Raw genomic sequence first — 22,586 nt, 5'->3', positions numbered from 1 at the left:
CTTTGGAGTGGAGAGAACGCTAGACTTGACTTGGATTTGCAGTGTTAGATAGGATTGCGTACAAAATGTTAGAAGGAAAGAAGGAATTTTCTAAAGCACCGAGCATGATGATAAGGAATCACTTTTCACAGATGAATGTTTCATTATTATCAATGATGATGATGATGATGATGATGATGGTGGTGGTGATGATAATGATAATAATGAGCTTGGATATCTGGATCCACCAGAATGTGAATAGAGTTTTACTAATAAAAGTGATTACATCATTTATACCTGTAATTTTAGGAGGGCCAAATTGTGTCTAATATGCCATCATTTTAAAACAATACAAAACAAACAAACAAACATTGTGTCTTACCTAAGAAATTACATTTATGTACAGGAAATGTATAGCCGTGATTACAATAAGGTTTATAATGCATATTTTTTTGCGTGAACAAGCTTTTAGAAGACAAAATGACATTTCCATTACATAACAAAAATGCTATTATCATGCATTTGTCTTAAATAAAAAAAAGGTCTTACAAATGGACACTACCAAAATAAAAGGTACCTTCCGAAAGGTACTTAAGAAACTTCTGTGTTTCGTTTTATGGGAGACTTCATGCAGGATACAGCTTTTAAACACTGAATGTTCATTAACCTGAGTAAATCATCTTTTGAACATTATATTACAATTGTTGTCTGAATAGATGAGGGGTGAGTTGTTGAGTTTCTTATTAATTAAATACAGAGTGATTTAGACAGTGGGATTTATTATTAGTTCTGATTTGTATCAGTAAATACACTCCACTCTCTGATTCGTCAGCTTTTTAATGGAATCTTTTGTTTAAAAAAAAAACAAAAAAAAAACACATATATTAAAAAAAAAAGAAATATCCAACAAACAGTTAACACCAAGTAATAAAATTCAACAATACATGGTTAAAAAGGCACAATTGTGACCATTTCATTGAGTTAAAAAAAAAAAAAATTAAGCTAAATACCATTTCTTGTTAATGAATTATTGAATTGAATTATTATTTATTTGGGGGAAAAAAATCAGTTAACATTTTAAGTTATTGAATTGTGCATGAATTTCAAACTGAAAAGGGGACTTAATGATTTATTTATTTATTTATTTATTTATTATGATTAAACCTGAGCCATTGATTTTTCCCAACCCCTTCACAAAGTCTTTGGTATTACTGATATGCAAGATTTCAGATGTTCATAAATAAAAGAAATACATTATTGTGGTAATTGTAAAGAAAAGTAACAGAGTGGAGGTGAAGATGTGGCAGTCACTCCTCACGAACACTCTGCACCATGGAGTATTTTTTACACGGGTTCTTCAGGCAGGCTGGAGGCCATGTGGGCGGCCAGCAGAACGAACAAGGCACTTGCGACTGCACGTTACGTTCCAGGAAGTTGAAGATGGGGTTCCACCATGTGTGGGTGAGGTAGTTGTTTGGAGAACACTTTAGAGCCTGGAGGAAGAGCACATGCAGGATAGTTTACACTGGAGAAAGAAGGTTCTGGTACCTTTAAAGGTTTTCAAGGAGAGCCCATTTAGAAAGCTAGTTCCAGAGAATCCTTGTGGAGATGTTGTTTCTACAAGTGTGTGGTATGACAATTAAGGTCTTTCCTCTAATGGGTCACAGTGAAATACGCTGGAAGCTGAGTGAAGGATGAAGGAGGGAAAGTGGGAGACAAAGAGAGAAGAAGAAGATTTCTATCTATCTATCTATCTATCTATCTATCTATCTATCTATCTATCTATCTATCTATCTATCTCTCTCTCTCTCTCTCTCTCTCTCTCTATCTATCTATCTATCTATCTATATATATATATATATATATATATATATATATATATATATCTGCCTCTCTATCTCTCGCTCTGTCTCTATCTGCCTCTCTCTCTCTCTCTCTCTCTCTGAAGCAGAGGGAAGGCTTTGAGGGAAATGGGCAGTGGGATAGAAATAAAGAAACAGAAGGGAAAGACAGAAGAGACAGATAGTATTAAGAAACGTAAGAAATCTATATTTTTCTAATCCATAATTCATCATGTTTTGCATTTCTTTGGTTCATTGGAAGTGCAGTTATGAAGTGACGTGAGGTAACAGGCCTCTAACGTGATGACTCACTCTGGATACAATGCGTAATATTTCATTTGGGGGCTTTTTAAATAAAAAATCATGTTTAACTTAATTAAGGTGTCTCCATCTCAGTTCAAAGGTGGAGACACACTTTCATCAGTCTGGTTATGTCACATTTTGTTTCTTTTAAGCGTGAATATTTCCTCACACTAAAACTGTGTTTCACATGATGGTGTGATGATGTGAGATTTATTTATCTGTCTGTTTCTCAGAGTGCTCAGAGAAGAATGGCTTAAGTTGACAGATTCTAGGTGACAGGAGGCCCAGAGAAAATCGAATAACCACTCTTTACAAACGTGGTGAGAAGAAAAGTACCTCAGTTTTTACACAGCTACTACATACTAATACATGCAAAACTGTATAATATAATGTGTAGAACTGTATATAGTGTATAGTGCATAGTGTATAACAGGCCATTCAAATCACATATTATATCTTTTACCCTGTATCACAATGACAGTCATTTCTGTTTTTGGTGTTGTTTCTTTTCCGTCTGGCTCTAAAGGATTTGTATTGGCATCCTGTACTCAGGGAGCACTTAAAAGCCATCAGAGAGTCGTATCTCATAAGCCGTGTACTGTCTAATGGATGAGAGTGTTTCTCCAAGTCATGTAAACACTTTCAGCAGGAGCTCAGTGCCATTTTAATGTCCTGTAATTCATCAGTCTCTCTTCGCGTTAAAACCCACACAGAATGAGCCTCGAGCATGAAGGTGTGTGTTCATGTTTCCATTTGGATCTGAGCTCAGAGAGTATCTTTAAAGAGCACTTGAGCTCTATTAGAATGTACAAACATTAACAATTAGATTCAAATGTGTGTCTCATAATAGTGTGTGTGGGTGTGTATTGCATTGTTGAGGACTGATCTCTCCTTCCTTTGACCTGGTTGGCCTACCTGCACATTAGCCATGGTGTGGTACCAGTAGAAGAGGCGGGAAGTGATGAAATACGCCACCACTACATCCACGCTGTAGTGCTCATGAGCCACGAGGATACACACCGCACCTACTGCAGCCAAGAGCCAGCAGAGCAGGTGATACCACCAGAACGAGCGTGGGGAGTCTGCAGGAAAGGGGATTACATCATTATTCTAAGAGGTTGATGCTGATGGTTAAAACATTTCACCTTTCACTCTCAGAACTAAAGAATAAAAAGAAGGTAATGAATTATACTTCTTGTTGTATTGTTGTAGGGTTGTAGCATTAAGGATTCTGATAATCATCCATTTTATGTACCGCTTTATCCTACACAGGGAGCCTCGAGTCTTTCCTAGGGGACTCGTGGGACAAGGTGAAGACACCATGGACAGGGTGCCAACACATTGCAGGGCACAATCTCTCTCTCTCACACACACACACCTATTTACACACTATAGACAATTTAGAGATGCAAATCTTGTCTTTGGACTGGAGAGGAAACCCCCAAAGCACAGAGAGAACATGCAAACTCCACATAAGTTGGAGACGGCAATCTAACCCTCAACTCCAGAGGTGCAAACATGCGATTCTCTGTGCTTCCAGTTTTTCAACTAATGTTTAAAATATGTTTCAAATGTAAGTTTGTAATGGAGGTCAGATGATATCGGAGGCAAATTGGTGAAATCAGATTTGCAAATTGCAATGCTGAGCCAAAATCTTCCCGGTTACGTCAGGCATCACTTTGAAACATGAATAAGAAACAACTTAGTATCTAGTATTGTTAAAGACAACGTCATGTTAGCTAATCCTGTATCTTTAATAGCTTTAAAGTGTAGCATTGGCACCTCACCACTCAAATGTCCCAGGGTCAATTCTGAGCTCAAGCTATGTGTGTGTGTGTTCCTTCTGGGTTTCCTCCTGAACCTACTGGTTGGTCAGCTGACTAGTATAAATTGCCCCCTGGTATGAATGTGTTCGTGTATGGTGGCCTGTGACAGACTGGTGTCCTGTCCAGGGAACCTCATTCCCAGTGTTTCCCAGGATAGACTCTGGATCCACCACAACCCTGATTATAGTGAAGCAAATACTGAAGTTAAATGAATGAATGAATGAAATATGTGTTAAAAAAAAGTCTAGTGCATTCTTTGTGAATTGCATCTACAAGTGAATTCAACTGTACAGTTTCCCAACCATAATTCTCACCTAGTGCCCACTACATTCTAATTTAAATGGTAGTTTAAAGTGGCTTGGAGGTGATCTCAGAAAAGGTCAGCCATAAACAAAGCCACAGAGAAATACCAAAGAGAGGTGGTGCGGAGCCATGCAGCAACAAAATTAGCAAGTACCATGTCTTTAACTAAAATAACTCCCAGAGCCAGCCAGAGGACAATGAGCTCCTCATGCTGAGTCCTTGTTTCTTCATGGAAATATTTCCTTGCCTTGTTTCTAGAAACTACAGCTACATTGTCATTAAGTCCGTCTTAACTAAGCTGTGTATGATGATATATCCTGGTCTAATATTAAATCCTCAGAGAAAAGCCTGGCTAAACAAAGTAATGCATTTATGAGAAAGTTAGTGATTTATGGACTCACACTCCTTGATGAACAGGTAGGTGAGAGTGAGCATGACCGTATGGCCGCTGTACAGGAAGTCACCGCACATGATGTGGGAACCAGTGATGGATAGACCAGCTCCAGAGATCAGCTGTAAAACTCGCTGGAGCTTTGCCTGTGAGTCTCCATAAAGCTGGGGGGGAGAGAGAGAGAGAGAGAGAGAGAGAGAGAATGAATTGCAATGAATGGGAAGATAGGAAGAGAGATTTGAAGTGACCCAGATAAGAAAAGAGAGAGAGAGAGAGAGAGAGAGAGAGAGAGAATAAATGGCAATAGCAATGAATGGGAATATAGAAAGAGAGATATAAAGTGACCCAGATAAGAAGAGAAAGAAAGAGAAAAAAAACATGAAAAAAATAAAAGAATAAAAAGGTTAGAGATGCAGAGAATTCAAAGGACCATATCAGATAAGTGGTGAGGAAAACAGAAAAAGGCAGAGAGGTCAAGAGGGGGAAAAAGAGAAAGGGGGAAGAAAGTTGAGAGGAAATGAAAAGTGGTGGGAGAAAGGGATGAAAGAGGAATGAGGAAAGGTAAATAAAGGTGTGTGAGAGGAAGAAAAATATATAGTGGTAGAGATATTGCATAGAGGAAGTGATAGACATACAGTAACAAGGATAAAAAGGTGGGGGATATCGGGAAATAGGGGAGGGAAAGGGAGAGGCAAAAATGGGGGATTTGGGGGATGATAGATAGATAGATAGATAGATAGATAGATAGATAGATAGATAGATAGATAGATAGATAGATAGATAGATAGATAGATAGATAGATAGTGTTTGTATTTTATAATACAAAAAAGTGAGTCAGGGAATGTTACAGCCTCCTGCAGTGTGTTGGATTTATTTATTTTTCCATGGTATTCCTTGAGGTGTAGTGCAGACCTGATATGATGAAGAGAGAGAGAGAGAGAGATTTCTCATGCTGGGTGTTTACCTTTGGGGCACAGGACATGTGTATGCCAGGCACAGGCAGAGTGGTGACATACATGGTGATGCAACGATACAGGTACAAAGTGCCCAATAGGAAGAAGAACCTCCTACCCAAGATGGCCCTGCAAACACAGGAGAGGAGATCTGATGATGTGAACTGTAATGCTGTTGGGTGGAAATCATGTAAGTGGGCGTTTAATCTAATACAAGTGATGTGGACAATAACTGGCCATCTCCGACATGACACAGAGATCAGTATCTGAGTGTTGTTGAAATCAGGCTACTCTGGGAGAATAATGCTCCAGTTACACTGTGTTATTGTGTTTCAGCACAAATATATATATATATATATATAGCTCCAGGGTCCATAGTTTGATCCTTAGCTTAGGTGGGTGTTGCCTAATCCAGAGAGGATTATTTCTGTAAAACTGTTTTTGAATAAACCTCCTGAAAACACTGGAAAAACCTGAAAACCCTCCAGAAAGAATCACACTGTTAGCACGGTCTGTGAATTCTGGCGTCAGATAGAGATATGGTCTGATTTAAAACTACTGCAATCCTGATCAGGCATTTACTAATGATGCTGTAAATCATACAGCAAAATTTCTAAACAAACAAACCGACAAACATTCTAGTCAGCCTACTACTCTATTCTGATCTTTGTTTTCACCACATCTGTTCAATACATATAATGGATTTGCATTTGAATACATCCCTCATGTCGAGTTCATATGCTCTTCCAATGTCTGTGTGGGTTTCCTCCAGGTTTTCTGGTTTCCTCCCATCTCCAAAAACTCTTGCTAGTTGGTGGATTGGCTACGCTAATAATGCAGCCCATTATGAGTTCAAATCCCAGGACTCCCATCTGCCACCACAGGGTTCCTGAGCAAGGTTCCTTAACCCTCAACTGCTCAGTAAATCCCAGACACTGTGCAATTCCTTTCCAGATCTAACCCAAAACTGACCAGGATAAAATTATTGATAATGATGAATGAAAGAATATCGTGGCCTATTCATGATTTATCCAAATTCCTATAGCATATAGTGCTACCTCATTGCATTTAGTATTCATTTGAAGAAAGCATCATTTCAGCAAAGTAAAGCAATCTAGCAATTGCCTTTATAACGTCTGACATGTAATGTTATGTCTCGATATGAATCGGCTCTGGTGAGGGAAAGGAATTTTATACTACACATACTGCGTGGTATAAAAACACATCTATATACATCTGCTCACTCTTTTATATATATTGTACAACCATAATGTGATCATGACTTCAGTGTGAGCGGGCCATGTGGTCTGTAAAATAAGTGCGAATGTGATGCGACAGCCACAAATCTTGCAGCATGCTGTAATTACGTTTCAAGACAAATAAGATTCTATACGTGGTTAAATGAAAAAAAAGAAGAGTAGCGCTCGTGTTACGAAGCTCCTGTTCATTTTGCCTGAAAAAGCTATAAATCTGGACGAAAATGAGTTAGCACTAACAGAACCAGAGCAGACGGAGAAACATAATTAGGAAATCTTGAGACCATTTGATGAAAATGGCTTCCTAGAGTGCTTACTCGTAAGTAATCAAATTATCCTGTACATACAGTTATATATATAAAATTCTAAAAAGTTGTGATTGCTTTCTATGTACACGTTTAAAGTAAAACCAAAAAAAAAACATCACTAATTTATTTTTCAATTTATGTGCATGCACTTTGCTAGGTCTCCCTTTTCAGTATAATGTGAACGTGGGCATGCTAATTTTCAATAAGCTTCATCTGGACCAATCACAATGTTGATGTCACTTGTCCTGCCTACAGAGTTTTTATTAACAAGACCACTAATCTCCAAGCTTATCTAATATAATAAAATGGCGACTCAGGTCCTGATAAATTGTGAGCACGTTTAGTGAGCAGTTGATGGACAGATAATAACTGTGTTAATGATGCAAGGAACGAAGTGTGGAAATTGTTTTCACGGGCCGTTTGTTCTCGGCGGCCGAGATGAGGTCGTCATAAATAGACTGCCTGAAGAGTCAACTGAAACTCCATAAATAATGCAAAATAATAATTACAAAATCATGGTAATGTATGGATGTTAAAATAAAAAGTATAGAAATGTTTTGTCAATGAAGTAAATGTGAATCAGCCCTTTTCAAAGACATCTTGGAATTACAGGTGTAATATGTAATAATAATAAAGTCCTTAATTTAAGAAGCTTTCTGATTATTTTACTAAGGAACAGCTTTGGTAAGTTTACTTGTTGCACATATATTTAGTAGATTTTATTTATCTTGTCTCCAATTAGTGGAAAAAAAGGATCTTTTTTGCTAATTGAATGCCTGCCCTTCAACCAATAAATTGGCCTTCCTGATGTGACTTTTAGTGCAGCTGTAAGTCACATTAATATTTTAAGCAGAAACACCTCAGATTTATTTAGAACAACAAACATCTCACGCAATCCTCGTAGACCCTGAGAGTAAATCAGCATTTTACACACACACTAACCTGTAGTAAATCCAGGCCTCAATATAGATTTAAGGAAACCGACAAATTAATGAAGAACTACACTTGTAAATGTAATACTAGGTTCTTGCTTTGATCCTTAGATCAGTTTGTGTGGAATTTCAAATGTTCTCCCTTTGTTTGTTCCACTGGGTTCTCCAGTTTCCTCCCAACTTCTAGAAAACATGGTAGTAAACAGACTAGCTTTGCTAAATTAGAAAGTCAGAGCTCAAAGAAAATCCAGAGTGAATTAGTGAAGTTTGTGCTTGCGTTCAACTTTTCTGACATGACTTGAAGGCACCATTAGGACAGATTAGCTAATGTTTGAGAAGTGGTTCTATTAGAGTGTTGAGACTATATATCCTCTGATGTTAAGGTCAATTTGGCTGAAAAGGTTAATTTTTGTCACTCATCATGTGAACATGCTAAGAAGGAAGTGTTGTGCCGTTCCTTACCGATATCTATGGAAGAGCCATTGTATAGACCAAATCCCCACCAGCAGCATCCCATTCACTTCTGTCACCGTGAAAGCCCACTTCACACGGTCCACATAGTCGAAGAACTTATCCGGCAGAGGTGGGCTGGTCTCTTTCGCTGGGACTCTCTCATGCACCACTGTGATCATCACAGTTGTCAGCACCAGGTTGAACGCCGCGTATACGAACGCAATCACCGTCTTCCACCATTCCATAGGTGGAGGCTTGCCCTTGCCGTCAGGTACCGAGATCTTCACATAGTCTCGGTGTCTGCTCAAACCCTTGCGTAGGCCACTGTTCTTCACTTCCTCTGCTGCAGGGCTGTGAACAGGGCATTGCGGGTGGATGTGTTGGTGGGCACCTGTGGGGTGTCGCTCGCACTGGTGGTCTGCCAAATCCATGAAAGCCCCCACACGCTACCCACTAATTACACACACTCTGTGATCCACCAGGCTTGGCTGCTTCTCTGAGACCCGCCCAGGTTACTGCTGCAAATGAAAGGCTTCTGGATTCGAGGTTTCAGGTGTGGCGCTCCAGCTGTAATGAAAGAAATAAGCAGGAAATCTGATCTCATAATCCCCCAGAAAGCATTCAGTCATTTTTAGTAGGTAACAATAATCAATACAGGCTTTTTGCTGCCACAAATAAACAAGGCTCTCATACTGAAAGGACAGCTTACAGATGTGCCTGATAGTTCTTGGGAATTGCTTGTAGATGTGTGTAATCCAATCCCAGAAAATTACCCTGCTCTCTCATTGGTTTGTTGCTATATGACCATTACTTTGAGGTCACCAGGATTCTGGAGGCTGAACAGTAAAAATCTATATCCATATAAAGATATAAAGATAGTATAACTCTCCTATCTGAATACACCGACGTCCTGACTTGTGGTTAGTAGCGAGTCAGTCTCAACATACTAATCATACTAATTACCCTTTAATTTCAAACTAGACAGGTCTAATTTCTGGATTATTTAGCATTTTACCACACACTCTGAAGGAAATCTGATCCCTGTTGAGTGCTTTGTTTTAAAATGCTTTGTGGAGCAGAAACCCTGGACACATTAAGCCTAAGCCCAGACTGCCGAATAAGACTCTGGCTGATTTTCTTTTTGCTGTTTGTTACTAGATTTAATATGCATCTGTGAATCACTGTGTCCTCTTAGGCTTAGGATGAAAAAGAAAAGAAAGAAATATAGAAACTTGAATCTCTGTTGTCAAGCAAGCTCAGTTTTTTATTCTAGTAACATTTCAGACTATCCGATGTCTAATCTCCTTGCCACAACACTTCAGAGTAGCTGCAAAAAAAATTGATCGCACAAAGAGGGAGTTCCTTCAGGATACAATTTAAACTATTAACCACTTTAGGCAATACACCATGTTTTATACCTTTTGCAAATCCATATATTACAGATCTATAAAATAGCAAGGTATCTTTCACCACTGGCCTGGCTTATTTTACTTTACAATTAACTGAGGAACATGTAAGGAAACTTGTGCCACAGAGCCACAGGCATAGCTCAGATTATCAGAGAAAATGCCACAAGTCCCCAAAGTCTACCAGAACAGAAAGAGAACTAGGATCCGAATAGATCTACTCTAACACTGAAGCATACAAGAAGTGTAGCCACAAGGCCTGGTTTACTGAAACCCATACCGACCCCTATCACACACTTTGGAACTCTCTTGAAAGGTGAAACCTCAAATAGACGGGATTAAAGTTTCTTAAATAAATAAATAAATATCACTAAATTACAGCTATTAGTAAAGCATCTAGGAACACTGGTATTATTTCCTAATTAGTTTCTCTGACCCAGATTGTTGAAAAAAGGAGGTCTCTGGTCTAGTATCAGTAGTATCTTAATTCAAGAACCATTCTTCAGTTTGTCCATGTAGGGCAAGCCTTAATGGTTTTATGTATAGCTGAGCATTTCTCTGTTGAACAAACCAACACTCCCTGAAGAACTCTATAATCATTGTGGCTTTACACGCGATATGAAGCTAGACACTCTGTCTTATCAGCCTTTCCCATTTTAACAGTGTTCCTTTCTAGACTCATATTTAGTCAAGCTATTTGGAAATCAGCATTTAAACTCTAAGTTGCCATGTGTCCTCCCAAAACTTATGACTAGTAAAAAAATGTCCTTCAAGGGTTCTTTGGATTGTTAAAGTTCTTCCTAGCGAAAATAAAAGAATTGTTTGTAGGAGTCCTTGTAGATCGTTTAATAGTTTTTGACTGCTGACTGAAACCTGAGGTTACAGATCTGAAAGTTGAGGTTACAGATCTGAAAGTTGAGGTTACAGATCTGAAAGTTGAGGTTACAGATCTGAAATGTTAGCCTAAAATACTGGATCATTATTGGATCCGATTTGCCAAATGTTTCCAGTCTAATCCATTGCTTCGTTTTAACTCATACACATGTCTGATGCGATGCAAATCTTGCTTGCAGATAATATAGAAAATGGTCTAAAAGCACGCTCCCCTCATGCATTTGGTGTTCTATAACAAGAACGGAACCTTACATAGACTTACTATTACTACTATATAGCTAAAAAGGATGTCAGGATCAGATTACAATCAGATATAGACTCAGAGCTCTGGTCTCGGAAATAGGAAAAATACGATCCATTCATTCATGAAATAGGTCCATTCACACCCAAGTCTTCAGCACCCTTTCTGCATCACAGAAGTATGGTTACTGCTAGTGTTGGATTTGTCGGAGGTTGTGAGGGAATACCTTGCGAAATCAATTTTATAGAAATCTTGATATAAAATTTTGTATATCCCTAACAAGGGTGCCAGTGGCAAGAAAAAATTCCCTGAGACGACATGAGGAAGAAACCTTGAGAGGAACCAAGCTCAAAACAGAACCTGTTATGCGCTTCTGGCTGGATTATAAATCACATAGTAAAGAGGTGCAGAAGATTAAAGAAAAACAGTACAAACTGTGATGAAAGGCATAAATTCAGTATGAGCAGATCGCTGTATGATGAGCACAGGACAGTCAGCAGCATCTATAGTATCCAGGTGAGATGATATCTGTAAACGTTTCATTCCTTGTAGCCATTACTACTAGATTAAGTCTGTGTGCTATTACTTCACATGTTTGTTTGGACTAGCTTTCAGACAAAGACACAGTGAAGACACAATACAAGACAGATTCAAGAAAAAACGGGTGTGATGATCAACGATGACCATGGTTACACTCATACAACTGTATATTGAGAGTTTATAATCAGAAATCGTTTGATTTTTATTCTTATTCTCTTTCTACTTCTTCATCTGCTCTTTCAATTTCATTTGGCTGCCTAGCTAGATTAGCAAGCTGGTTAGCTAGCAAACAAATGATTAGCAAGATTTTTAGCAACATCACCTGTCAGCGTAAGATTAATATTAGCTTTGAAAAGGGTTTTCAAATCAACTAAATGGCACTGTCTTGACCTGAAAATAAATGTTTAAATAAAACTGTACTCACCAAAAAAATTTTTTCAACAATTCAGTTCTAAGTTAATGCATATACCGTCTATGGCACTTGTTTAATATTGGATTCAAAGGCACATTGAGATCCTATATCCAGTGCAAACAACTTTCTGTTCAATAGAGTCACAGCAGCTGTGTGAGCAAACTAATAAAAACCTAGCATAAATTGGCCAGCATTTCTGGTCTCTGATTACTCATATAAAAACTGCATTTATCATACACTTTGAAATATGACCTGAGATTTCATTTATTTGGATTTATTTATATCACACTTATCCAACAATCTCTTCCTGCCTCAATATCAATAGCAGATGTAATTAATGAGACTTCTCTTCGGCTGAAAACACGAGAGCGTATCAGAATCAGAAATGGCTTTTTTCCCATAGAGCGCCACTTAAAAGCTCCATTAAGAGATCAGAGCCCATCACTTTTCCCAAAATGCATCTCAATAGCCAGCAACACTGGAAAAACAATGGACATGCTGAAAGAAGGATGAGGGTAGAGTGATGGAGGAATACAAGGCATGAGGGGAACCATTTCCCCTAAATGTTACTCCTTTTCAGAAAGACTTGTTGCATGCATAATGACACTTCAAACAGAGCTTGGAAATGTTTACAAGATTTATAGATTGGAATGCTACACACACGCACACATTATATATATATATATATATATATATATATATATATATATATATATATATATATATATATATATATATATATACATATATATACATATATATACATACCTACATTTAACCAAAAAGAGAGACTTTTTACTTTACCCTCTAAATGACGACATCTGAATGCTGCATACCACAGATGAGTCCTGGAGTCATATGCAATCACAGCTGTAACTTATGTCCCTGTGGTGTGTGTGTGTTCTCCTCCAGTCCTATCCTTCTCTCTCTCAAACTCAGAGTGGCACGTTTCCCCAGCCTCCACCCTTCTGCCCTGATGGGGACATGTGTGGTGGAAAACTGGCAGGAGAAAATGTCTTCCACATGCACACAGACGGTAATGGATGGGTTGTCTGCTTGCAATCGCTCTGCCCTGCCTGCTATTTACAGAAACGTCGACCCAGGGCTGTGTTTTACTTTCCTGACCTACACGTTAACACAAGCAGCTAATGACATACTACGGCTCCTTCTTTCTTTTTTCTTTTGCTTTTGAATACAGGATCAAAAAAGAGGATTAAAAAAAGATCTGGCCACACCGAAGATCTGGGCTGAGCACAGCATACAAGAGTAGAAGGAGTAGCAGTTAAGCAGCTATATGATATGTTTAAGGTTCTTGGGTCCTGTATTTTGTCCATGTAAATATGGGGTAAATTAGAAAACCCAGAAAAGGTTGATTAAGGATGTGGCCTGAATTTATTTCTATTCATAGGTAGAATATAGATTCATTTCAAATGCAGAGCTATATACATTTCTTGATATTTGATTCTAATGATGTATGTAAGCAATAAAACATGCAGGGCATGCTGTTATAGGAAAATAATCAATCAAACTCTTTGTGCCAAGAAATGGAATTTGTGTGTGTTTTAGGGGTGACCATGTTTAGCATTGAATATCTTTGTCACTTCCCATTGGTGGTTGATATGACAGTAGAAACGTACGGCTAAGTATATCTGTTGTTTCTTAGCCTACTAGAGGTGATATATTCTTAGAAAAGATCCACAAATCCTCTCTGACATGCCCCAAGTGCTTGGTCATAAGCATCTAAATTTTGAAGGTCATTTCAACCACTAAAATTCTGTAAGGTTATCCAAAAGAGGGAAAAACACACGTCTCAGACTGAAAGCCAACAGACTTGCAGCCATAAAATAATTCATGTCCTTTTACTGATTGAAAAAATGTCCAGTAGATTTGATTGCCAGTGCACTGGTAAAAGTGTCCACACAGCAATGTCCCAATGCTTACATTTTTGATTAAAGCATGACATTCTGTGTGTCCATTTATAGTTGTTGTGGAATATCCACGAAACCAGCTTCTCTTATCACTAACACTATAGCAGCTATAAACAGTCCTTCTATTTCCAGCCTCTCGTTTTTCTCTCTATTGAAATGAATAAGGCAAAAACTGCAGCTTTTTATAGTAGCAGGAAATCACCTAACTCTATTACAAAGCTCTGACAATGAAGACCCCTTTCAAAAGTGCAAAATAAATCTAATAACAAACAAATCTAAGGCTGTTGTACAAGTCCATATCAATTTAAGGGGATTAGTTTCTTATTAGATCATGCCATGATGTAGTTTATTCCTTACAATAGTAACACATTTTTTACTTCCAGAGCGTCGTAAAGAACTAAAGAAACCCAGGACAAGAGTTACAAGAGTTTCTGAATGACTTCCCTGGTTCTCTGTAGCAGTGGCTACATTTGCACAAAGCACTACAAGTTCTGCAAGCAACCCTGGCACTTGTAGTGGAAACAGGCACAAAAAAAAGGTTCCTCTGCTGGAAAATACATCAGGTTTGTAAAAAAAAAATAAAATAAAATTGTGTCACATGAACATTCCTGTGTTTGTTAAATGGCAGGGTCACTTCTACTTTTGGAAAATAACCAACAGTTGGGATAGCAAGCCTCACCACCCTGGACTAGAAAATCAAAAGAGTGCTGGAAATCCTCCAAAACAATTTCCTGAGGTCCTGAAAAAAGTGTTAGAAATGCTGATCTCACGGCTTAGCACATAGCTTTCATAACAAAAATGGCACATCTTGCCTTGTAAGTGTGTATGTTTGAGTATTAAATGAAGATCTTTTATACAAAGCCGACTCAGTGTGACTCCCTGCTACCATACAGTCTCTCACTGAGGGCTGGGAAAAGGTTGGCGGCTGTAATTTCTTGCTCTGTGGATAACTGTGGAGTTATTACAGGGTAGCCGTGCAGTTTATGGACTAAAGAGCAGGTTCCAGATTTACTTCAAGGAGCCAAGAACAATAATTAAAAAAAATAATAATAAAAAATAAAAATCCTACAAGTTACATCAAAGCTCTTTTATACAATTATCACATTGCATTTCAGCCTGGAAATAAGTTAAATGAAAAACTTGTGAGGGAAAAAAAATGCTTTAAAAAAATGTTTTGGTGCATTAGATTTAGTTGCGAAGAAGTCAACAGGGTTTCGTTAAAAAAAAAGAGAAAGGAAGTATGAATTTAAACTTTTACAAGACCTTTTTACAATGAAGTATCAACAATCAGACAGTGTAGTAAAGCAGTGATATATTCAGTGTACATCAAATAAACCGAAAACAATTCTCTCTGTAGTATCTATATTTATTATCTATTTTGTTTATATTAATCATTCCATTCATACCACTTCACTGAAACATACAGTATATAGATCAATCACTGTATTTAGCTATTGCCTTTTCTATATTTTAACTACTTATTGCAGTTTTCTCCATTATATTTTCCCTAAATGTGCCATACAGGTTCTATATCTTAATTGGATTTTTTTTTATTTATTTGTTTTTTATTAGTGTTAATTGGCTCTATTTTTATATCAAGGACAGTAGTAAAAAGCTTTTTTTTTTAGTGTGTATGTGACAAATAAAAGCTGAATTAGAATTTAAGCTGGAAAATTATTATTTGAAGTATTCTTCATTTTGTATTTGTGGAGTTTCTGCGCATGCGTGCTTCACTTACGCACAGCCATTTATACATGCTTAATATACGGTCATTTTTATATGCTAGATGCAGTAATAAAAGTAGACAAATAGCACAAAATACTTGCAGTTTAGTGTTAGGGTTATCTATTAATGCGTTTTATGGTGGGATCGTTAAATCGTGGGAACATCGGTATTTTCATATCGTCCCGCAAGACTTAATGTATATATCACTGTCCTATATAGCAACAGGTGATGCCAACTCTGTCCCTGATCCTGCTGCTATTATACTGTTTAATACTGTGTCTTTTCTTTTGCAACTCGTGCTTCTTCAGCTTTTTATTATTTATTATCAAGGAGTATTCGCTGTTTGTCCTCACGCGCACTTTGCGCACAGCCAAAGATCAGCGCGCGCTGCTATAGCATGTATAATATAGCAGATATTACATCATCTAATGCATTTCTGCTTACAGTAATAACCTACATAGTTGCACAAACTGTAGTTCATATCGAATTGTATTTAGCCTTGGTTCTTACCTTGTTGAGCGCTTAGAAACGAGGAGGAAGTGCGCCTCCAGCCTTCTGCTCTCACATTTCCTGTCAAATGTGTCTTACTGTAAAGCAGAGATGCTCTTCATTGGAGGAGGAAAAATCTGGACTCACTGCCACGAGACTTGTGAATGTAAACGATTAGACCGCGATCCTGTTGAGTTCTCGATTCTGATTGGTCAGAAGGTGTTGATTAATTTTCTGTGGTTGCAGCTCTGACAGTAACTCCAACTGTAAAGCAAATCACATGTATATATATACATTAATGCACATATAAAGTATACTGATAAGACTGGTAATACAGTGATAAGAAAAGTAATCACTGTTATTTTAACAAATAGAAATGCTATAATCTGTGGCTTTATAGGAGTAGATAAAGAGGCTCCTTTGTCAATGCTACTCCTAGTTGGTTTCTGTGAGTTTTTCTCCACGGTACAATCCTCTACAGGACTTGACAATTTGTTTTTGTTGTTGTTGTTGTTGTATTAACTTCAAGAAGAAGAAAGAAGAGCAGCTGATGAGGCAACGAGTCTTTATAGCTGCTGTAATGTAAATATTAACAGGAACTAACTTGTTTAATAATGTTCCACCAAACTAGATATACACAAATCAGGCATAACATTATAAGCAGTGTGAGGTGAAGTGAATAACACTAATGATCATGGCTCCTGTTAGTGGGTGGGATATATTAGGCAGCAAGTGAACATTTTGTCCTCAAAGTTGATGTGTTAAAAGCAGGAAAAATGGACAAGTGTAAGGATTTGAGTGAGTTTGACGAAGGGCCAAATTCTGATGCTAGACCACTGGATCAGATCATCTCCAAAACTGCAGCTCTTGTGGGGTGTTCCCGGTCTGCAGTGGTCAGTATCTATCAAAAGTGGTCCAAGGAAGGAACAGTGATGAACCGGCGACAGGGTCATGGGCGGTCAAGGCTCACTGATGCATGTGAGAAGTGAAGGCTTGCCCGTGTGATCCGATCCAACAGACGAGCTACTGTTGCTCAAATTGCTGAAGAAGTTAATGCTGGTTCTGATAGAAAGGTGTCAGAATACACAGTGCATGACGGGTCAGGGCTGTTTTGGCAGCAAAAGAGGGACCAGCACAATATTAGACAGGTGGTCATAATGTTATGCCTGATTGGTGTAACTATAAAAGGATAAAAAAAATTGTAATAATTGGAAAATTGGCTTCTTGACTTGACTTAAATTTACTGTGGTGCAGGAGATGTCCTGGGGTATAACTTTAGGACATGTTGCTTTGGGTTGCATTCATGAAACAAGTTCATTTATTTCAGATGACCACTGGGTGCTGAACAGAATTTTAGTGGTCTACATTATTCAGCCTATGGATTACATATGGTTGATAGGAAGACTGAGATATACACCATTTAGCCAGAGTTTTGTGGACGCCTGATAATATTTGTTGAACCTCCTGCTATTATAATAAACTCTACACTTCTGGTAAGGCTTTCCAATAAATTTGGGAGTGTGGATATGATTGCATTAATGAGGTCAGAAAGTGATGTTGCATAAGGAGGTAAAGTTGAGGTCGGGGTTTGCTTTGTGCAAGACACTCGAGATCTTCCACTCCAAACTGGACACACTATGTCTTCTTGGAGTTCATTTTGTGCACAAGGGAATTGTCCAAGGAATGGAAGAAAAGAAAGAAATTCAGTTGTGTGGCATCACCTTAGTGGCAACGAAGTGGTAATGAGTGGTAATGAAGGTATGAAGACTATGATATCATTATTGACATGATTTATGGAATGACACCACCCAGTGTTCATAAAATACACAGCTTTCATCCATAATAAGAAGAGTATTTTTTTTTTTTTTTTTTTATTTCTCTGGAAGGTTGGACACTCCTACTAAATCAATTGTTTAAACGTTTCATGATTTAAAAGAGACTTTGTTCAGGTGAAGTTTTCTTAGTCTGAATATTAAAGAAATAGCTGCAAGGCCCTAGCACATGTTAAAAAGATTTGGTAAGCTCCTCTGGATGACACGTGAGGCTGAAGCCTTATAATTTGCGGTTTACATGAAACAGGTGCCGCAATGACACAGTTCCACCACTAGATGGAGACATTTTCAATTATTAGTAGAACGGGTTCTGGTATGGGGGCAGCTTGGTGGTTAGCACTGTTGCCACACAGCAAGAAGATCTTGGGTTTGAATCCCGGGTTCGAACAGGCAGGGCAGCCTTTCTGTGTGGAGTTTGCCTGTTCTCCCCATTTGGGTTTACTCTGGTTTCCTCCAAAAACATGTACATTAGATTGATTGGTTATTCTAAATTGCCCATAGGCGTGAGTGTGTGTGTTTGTCTCTCTATATATGTGGCCCTGTGATGGACTGGTGACCTGTCCAGGGTGTACCCCTGCCTTTCTGGGATAGGCTTCAGCAGATCCCCGTGAACCTAATTCGGAATAAAGCGGGTATAGACGATGGATGGATGGTTCTGGTACTTGGTTGGGTCTGGTGTGAGAATTTTAGTGCAAATAAGCTGAGATTTGTTGATTTTCATATTAAGCATGAACTGTATGTAGAGAATAAATTTAACAAAGCACCAAAGATAGTGTATTTCTCTGCCTATAAACATGGCTATAAATATGACGACTCTGCTATACATTAAGTGAATTCAGGAAGTTTCCTGTCTGTGTGACCATGCTTTCAAAGCTGTTTTGTAGACATTAGATATTTGTTAAAAATGATCAAACCTGACCCATTTATTTTACAAATACCAATGAACAGTAATGTGTAACGTCCCTGATTAACACACAAACCATTTGTCCTAATAATACTTTCAATTATTCTCTCATTTTGTGCCTTGTCAACTAAGAATATCCTAGACAGATAAAAAGGAATTCTTAGTCAGCTTGGGGTTTTATTATTATTTTTCTCTCTGCTGAAAATCCGCAGAAATAACATCCATAAAGGGAACACGATGTTACTAGGAACGCTTCGGCGTATTTGGTTGCAAGTCGGTATGTTTTTGATGTAACACGAGATTCCAACTGGTACCCCACGTGAATTAAAGTTCATTGACAGCGGGGTTTAAAACACTGTAAGTAACCCAATCAGTAAACAAATTAATATTTAATACATTTCTTTGTATTTTGTTTGGCTTTTAATTTTATAGGATGAGGGGCTTTGCGAAGAAGGCTACTAATGCTATCATCTCGCTAACTGGCTAATTGATTAGGCTTTTAAGCAGTGGAATTAAATTATTAAATTTGTTAAATAATTATTATTATTAAATTATTCGAGTGTTGATGGCATTTGTATTTTAAAAAGGCTTCAGAGTTCACTGGTGGTTTAGTGGTTTAGTGGTTTTGTAATGGTTATCAATAGTGTTCCAGTGTAAATGGTCTTAATAGGGAGCCAAAATAGTCCAATTGATGTTTCAGATGGATTTCAAACTGGATTCAGAAGTCTCATACTGGATAAGCTGGGATTTGATAGACTTCTCTATTAGTGAATTAGTGTATTTATCCTGCCGTTTGGGCTTTCTGCAATGAAACAAGATGTATATTACACTCCTGGTTATGAGAGTAAAACTGGCAATTTTATAATAAGTTACGATTCAGTTCATTCTTTCATCCATCTATCCATTCAGTATCTTGGTCAGGGTCAAGAGCTTATCCCAGGATCTCCAGGCATTATGTAAGAGAATTCGCCATGTGTGAGATGCAGATTCTCGTACACATTCACACCACGAGACAGTTTAGTGTAGACAATCAGAATAGTGTAACCGTGCTTTTCGACATTGTGAGGAAACCAAAGAACTAAGAGGAAGCTACACACATACAGTAATAACACACGCTGGGGGTCGAACCAGAGATCCTCATTATGTCATGCCCATTCAATGACTTCCATACTGAATATATGTATCTATATTTTAACCTAAATTAATTAAATACTGTTCTGTCCGTTCCCATTAGGACAGAAAACAAAATTTTAGACCCATCAGGTTATATGGATACATCATTACCAGTTGAGTAAATTTCCTTGATTCTTGTTTTTAGGATGAACTTTATTCCCTCTCAAGGCTCCAGTACAAACTGCTGATTCATCAGATCAGAATGAAGCACTCAAACCTAAACCCAGAGCAATCAAGACTCTTCCTGGAGGTCCATCACATTGACGGAGATGTGGTTCTTCCTCTACACTCCTCCATTGCCCTGTTCCTTCTGTCCTACACTGAGTGCAAGTCTTTTCAGGTCTCCCTGGTCTCAGATCAGCTTGGCAGCATAGAAGCTTTGGCAGGATTCCTTCCGAAGAGCCTGGCTGTGTCTGAAGTGAAGAGGACAGAAGCTCCAGCCCTGGTGGCGGCATGTCGTCTGCCGGCTGTACTGGAGCCAAACGGGCGATTCTGCAGAGCCGGTCTGGCTGTGGTGCTCAGACACATCATCCAGACAACCTGCAGCCTGGAGCCTCAACGCAGAGATGTGGCCTCACTGCTGGGCTTCAAGAACACCTGCCTGAAGGCCTGCGCTGAGGTGAGACTTAAAGCAAGGAGGACACAGGGACTTGTACAGTGGATGTTACTCTAAACCTGATTAAAAAACTTAAAAAATGTGAACATGTAATCAGCATGTCCCACAGTGTTTTATTATTATTTCATTAATAATATGACTTACTCAGCTAAATATTTATTGTACTTTAGCTACATGATCCTTTCTTTTTTAGTTTTTATTTTGTGAACTCTCTGTGTGTGGCGCTGTAAATGACTATGCCACGTTCCTGTGATAGGTGAGCCGCTGGACCAGGTTATGTGAGTTGGACATTCCCTCAGCAGTAGAGGATCACCTACGTAACCCTGCAGAGGAGCGCCTCCATCTTCCCACTGCTCTCCTCCAGCTGGAGCACCGCCTGGCTGAACCAGTCAAGGTGCACAATGATGACAAGCTCCGCCGTCACAAACTTCAACAGCAGAAGAACTCTGAGAGGAACTCTGAGAAGAACTCTCAGCCACCTGAGAGCCAGCAGGAGGATCCTCAGAACCAGTGTGGGGTAGAGATGAGTGCAGCTCTGGCAAAAATGTCTGTGGATGGAGCTCCACCTGTTCCCACCACAAGGGAGCGCTCTGACGTAAGGAAAGTGAAGACCACTGAGCTACCAGAATTGGAGCATGTGTTCGCCGAGGGGCTTTACTTCACGCTCACTGATGTGGTACTTCTGCCGTGCGTCCATCAATTCCTGGTAAAAGAAAATTGCCTCTGGCTCATTTCACCTCAGAAAGCAAACATTGATTTATTTATTTTTTCCCCCATTTTATTTGATTGCCCATGTTACACAAATTTTCCACCAATACCTGTACAGACTTGAGCAGCCAAGATATTTTTGGTGCCACAAGTTTGGTAGTTAGTTCCATCCTGGATTCACTAATGTAGCTGAGAAGTACTGTGAGGGAAGCGAAATATCAACACTCACTTGAAACAGTGTTGAGTTGCCTAGAGTCTCAGTAGGAAATGTTTTGTCTGTAAAAATAGACAAAATAAAGGTGAGAAAAAGTGGAGTAGCAGCCATCTTTTTTCCCCTTAGCATATGGTGTGGGAGCAGTGGCTACTTCACTTACTGTTTCTGCTAATTATACATGTGGAAAAAAAATGTTGAACATTATCACGATTGGTTTCAGATTCTATATAAACCACCATAACAAATCTCAGTACCATAATTTGTGTATTTTACGCATATGTTTTTTTTTACATCACGTTATATTTACACAAATTTAAAAGGGAAGTCCAAGTATATTTAAGGTCAGACGTTTACATAAACCTAGTCTAAAGCGATTCAGATGTAGCCTCTCCACACACCTTACATTTCCTTAACTCCAATTAGGAATACTGCTTTATTTCTATATAATTACAAGATAAGATCTAAATAATTACGAGATAAGATTTGTTTCAGGTTTTATTTACTCTGTCAATTTTTTTACTGGGTCAGTTGGTTTCTATGCTATTTTTAATCCCATTTTTGCTCGTGAAAAAAGGTTTTTGCCCCCTTCCTGTTTTTTTTTTTTTTTTTAATTTTTGCATACTTGTCACACTTATAAGATACAGACCATCAAACAAATTTTAATATTACACAAAGATAATGCAAGTAAATACAAAATGCAGTTTTTAAATGATGATTTTATTTATTAAGGGAAAAAAAAGCTGTCCAAACCTGCCTGGCACTACCTAAAAAAGTAATTGCCCCCTAAATCTAATAACTGGTTGTTCCACCCTTTGCAGCAACAACTGCATTCAAGCATTGACAATAACTGGCCATGAGTCTTTCACATCCCTGTGGAGGAATTTTGGCCCACTCTTCTTTGCAGAATTGTTTTAATTCAGCCACATTGGAGGGTTTCCGAGCATGAATGGACTGTTTAA

General features: G+C 38.4%; 2 protein-coding genes across 3 annotated transcripts in view; one reads left to right on the top strand and one right to left on the bottom strand.

Annotated features, from left to right (window-relative positions):
• Positions 1–402: 402 nt before the first annotated feature.
• On the bottom strand, positions 403–16,295 carry sgms2a (sphingomyelin synthase 2a). 2 transcript variants are annotated; one of them, XM_058385918.1, is made up of 6 exons: positions 16,202–16,295; positions 8,555–9,112; positions 5,608–5,725; positions 4,654–4,807; positions 3,039–3,205; positions 403–1,472 (listed from the first exon to the last, which is right to left on the bottom strand). In XM_058385918.1, the coding sequence occupies exons 2-6, from the start codon at positions 8,974–8,976 to the stop codon at positions 1,287–1,289; spliced, it is 1,047 nt and encodes a 348-aa protein (XP_058241901.1). In that variant the 5' UTR covers positions 8,977–9,112; positions 16,202–16,295; the 3' UTR covers positions 403–1,286. The 2 variants fall into 2 exon arrangements, with proteins under 2 accessions (XP_058241901.1, XP_058241900.1); XM_058385917.1 differs by lacking the exon at positions 16,202–16,295 and adding an exon at positions 12,843–13,004.
• Positions 16,296–19,188: 2,893 nt separating this feature from the next.
• gstcd (glutathione S-transferase, C-terminal domain containing) overlaps positions 19,189–22,586 on the top strand; it is a 133,468-nt gene continuing 130,070 nt past the window's right edge. Inside the window, exons 1-3 of the mRNA XM_058385913.1 lie at positions 19,189–19,273; positions 20,235–20,708; positions 20,962–21,411. Of these exons, the coding sequence (XP_058241896.1) occupies positions 20,292–20,708; positions 20,962–21,411 (867 nt within the window). The 5' untranslated portion in view covers positions 19,189–19,273; positions 20,235–20,291. The remainder of the gene's footprint in view (positions 19,274–20,234; positions 20,709–20,961; positions 21,412–22,586) is intronic.

Source organism: Hemibagrus wyckioides, linkage group LG03 (assembly GCF_019097595.1).
Source record: "Hemibagrus wyckioides isolate EC202008001 linkage group LG03, SWU_Hwy_1.0, whole genome shotgun sequence".
Lineage (NCBI taxonomy): Eukaryota > Metazoa > Chordata > Actinopteri > Siluriformes > Bagridae > Hemibagrus > Hemibagrus wyckioides.
Note: the sequence above shows the minus strand (reverse complement) of the source record. Positions and strands in the feature narration are given on the sequence as shown.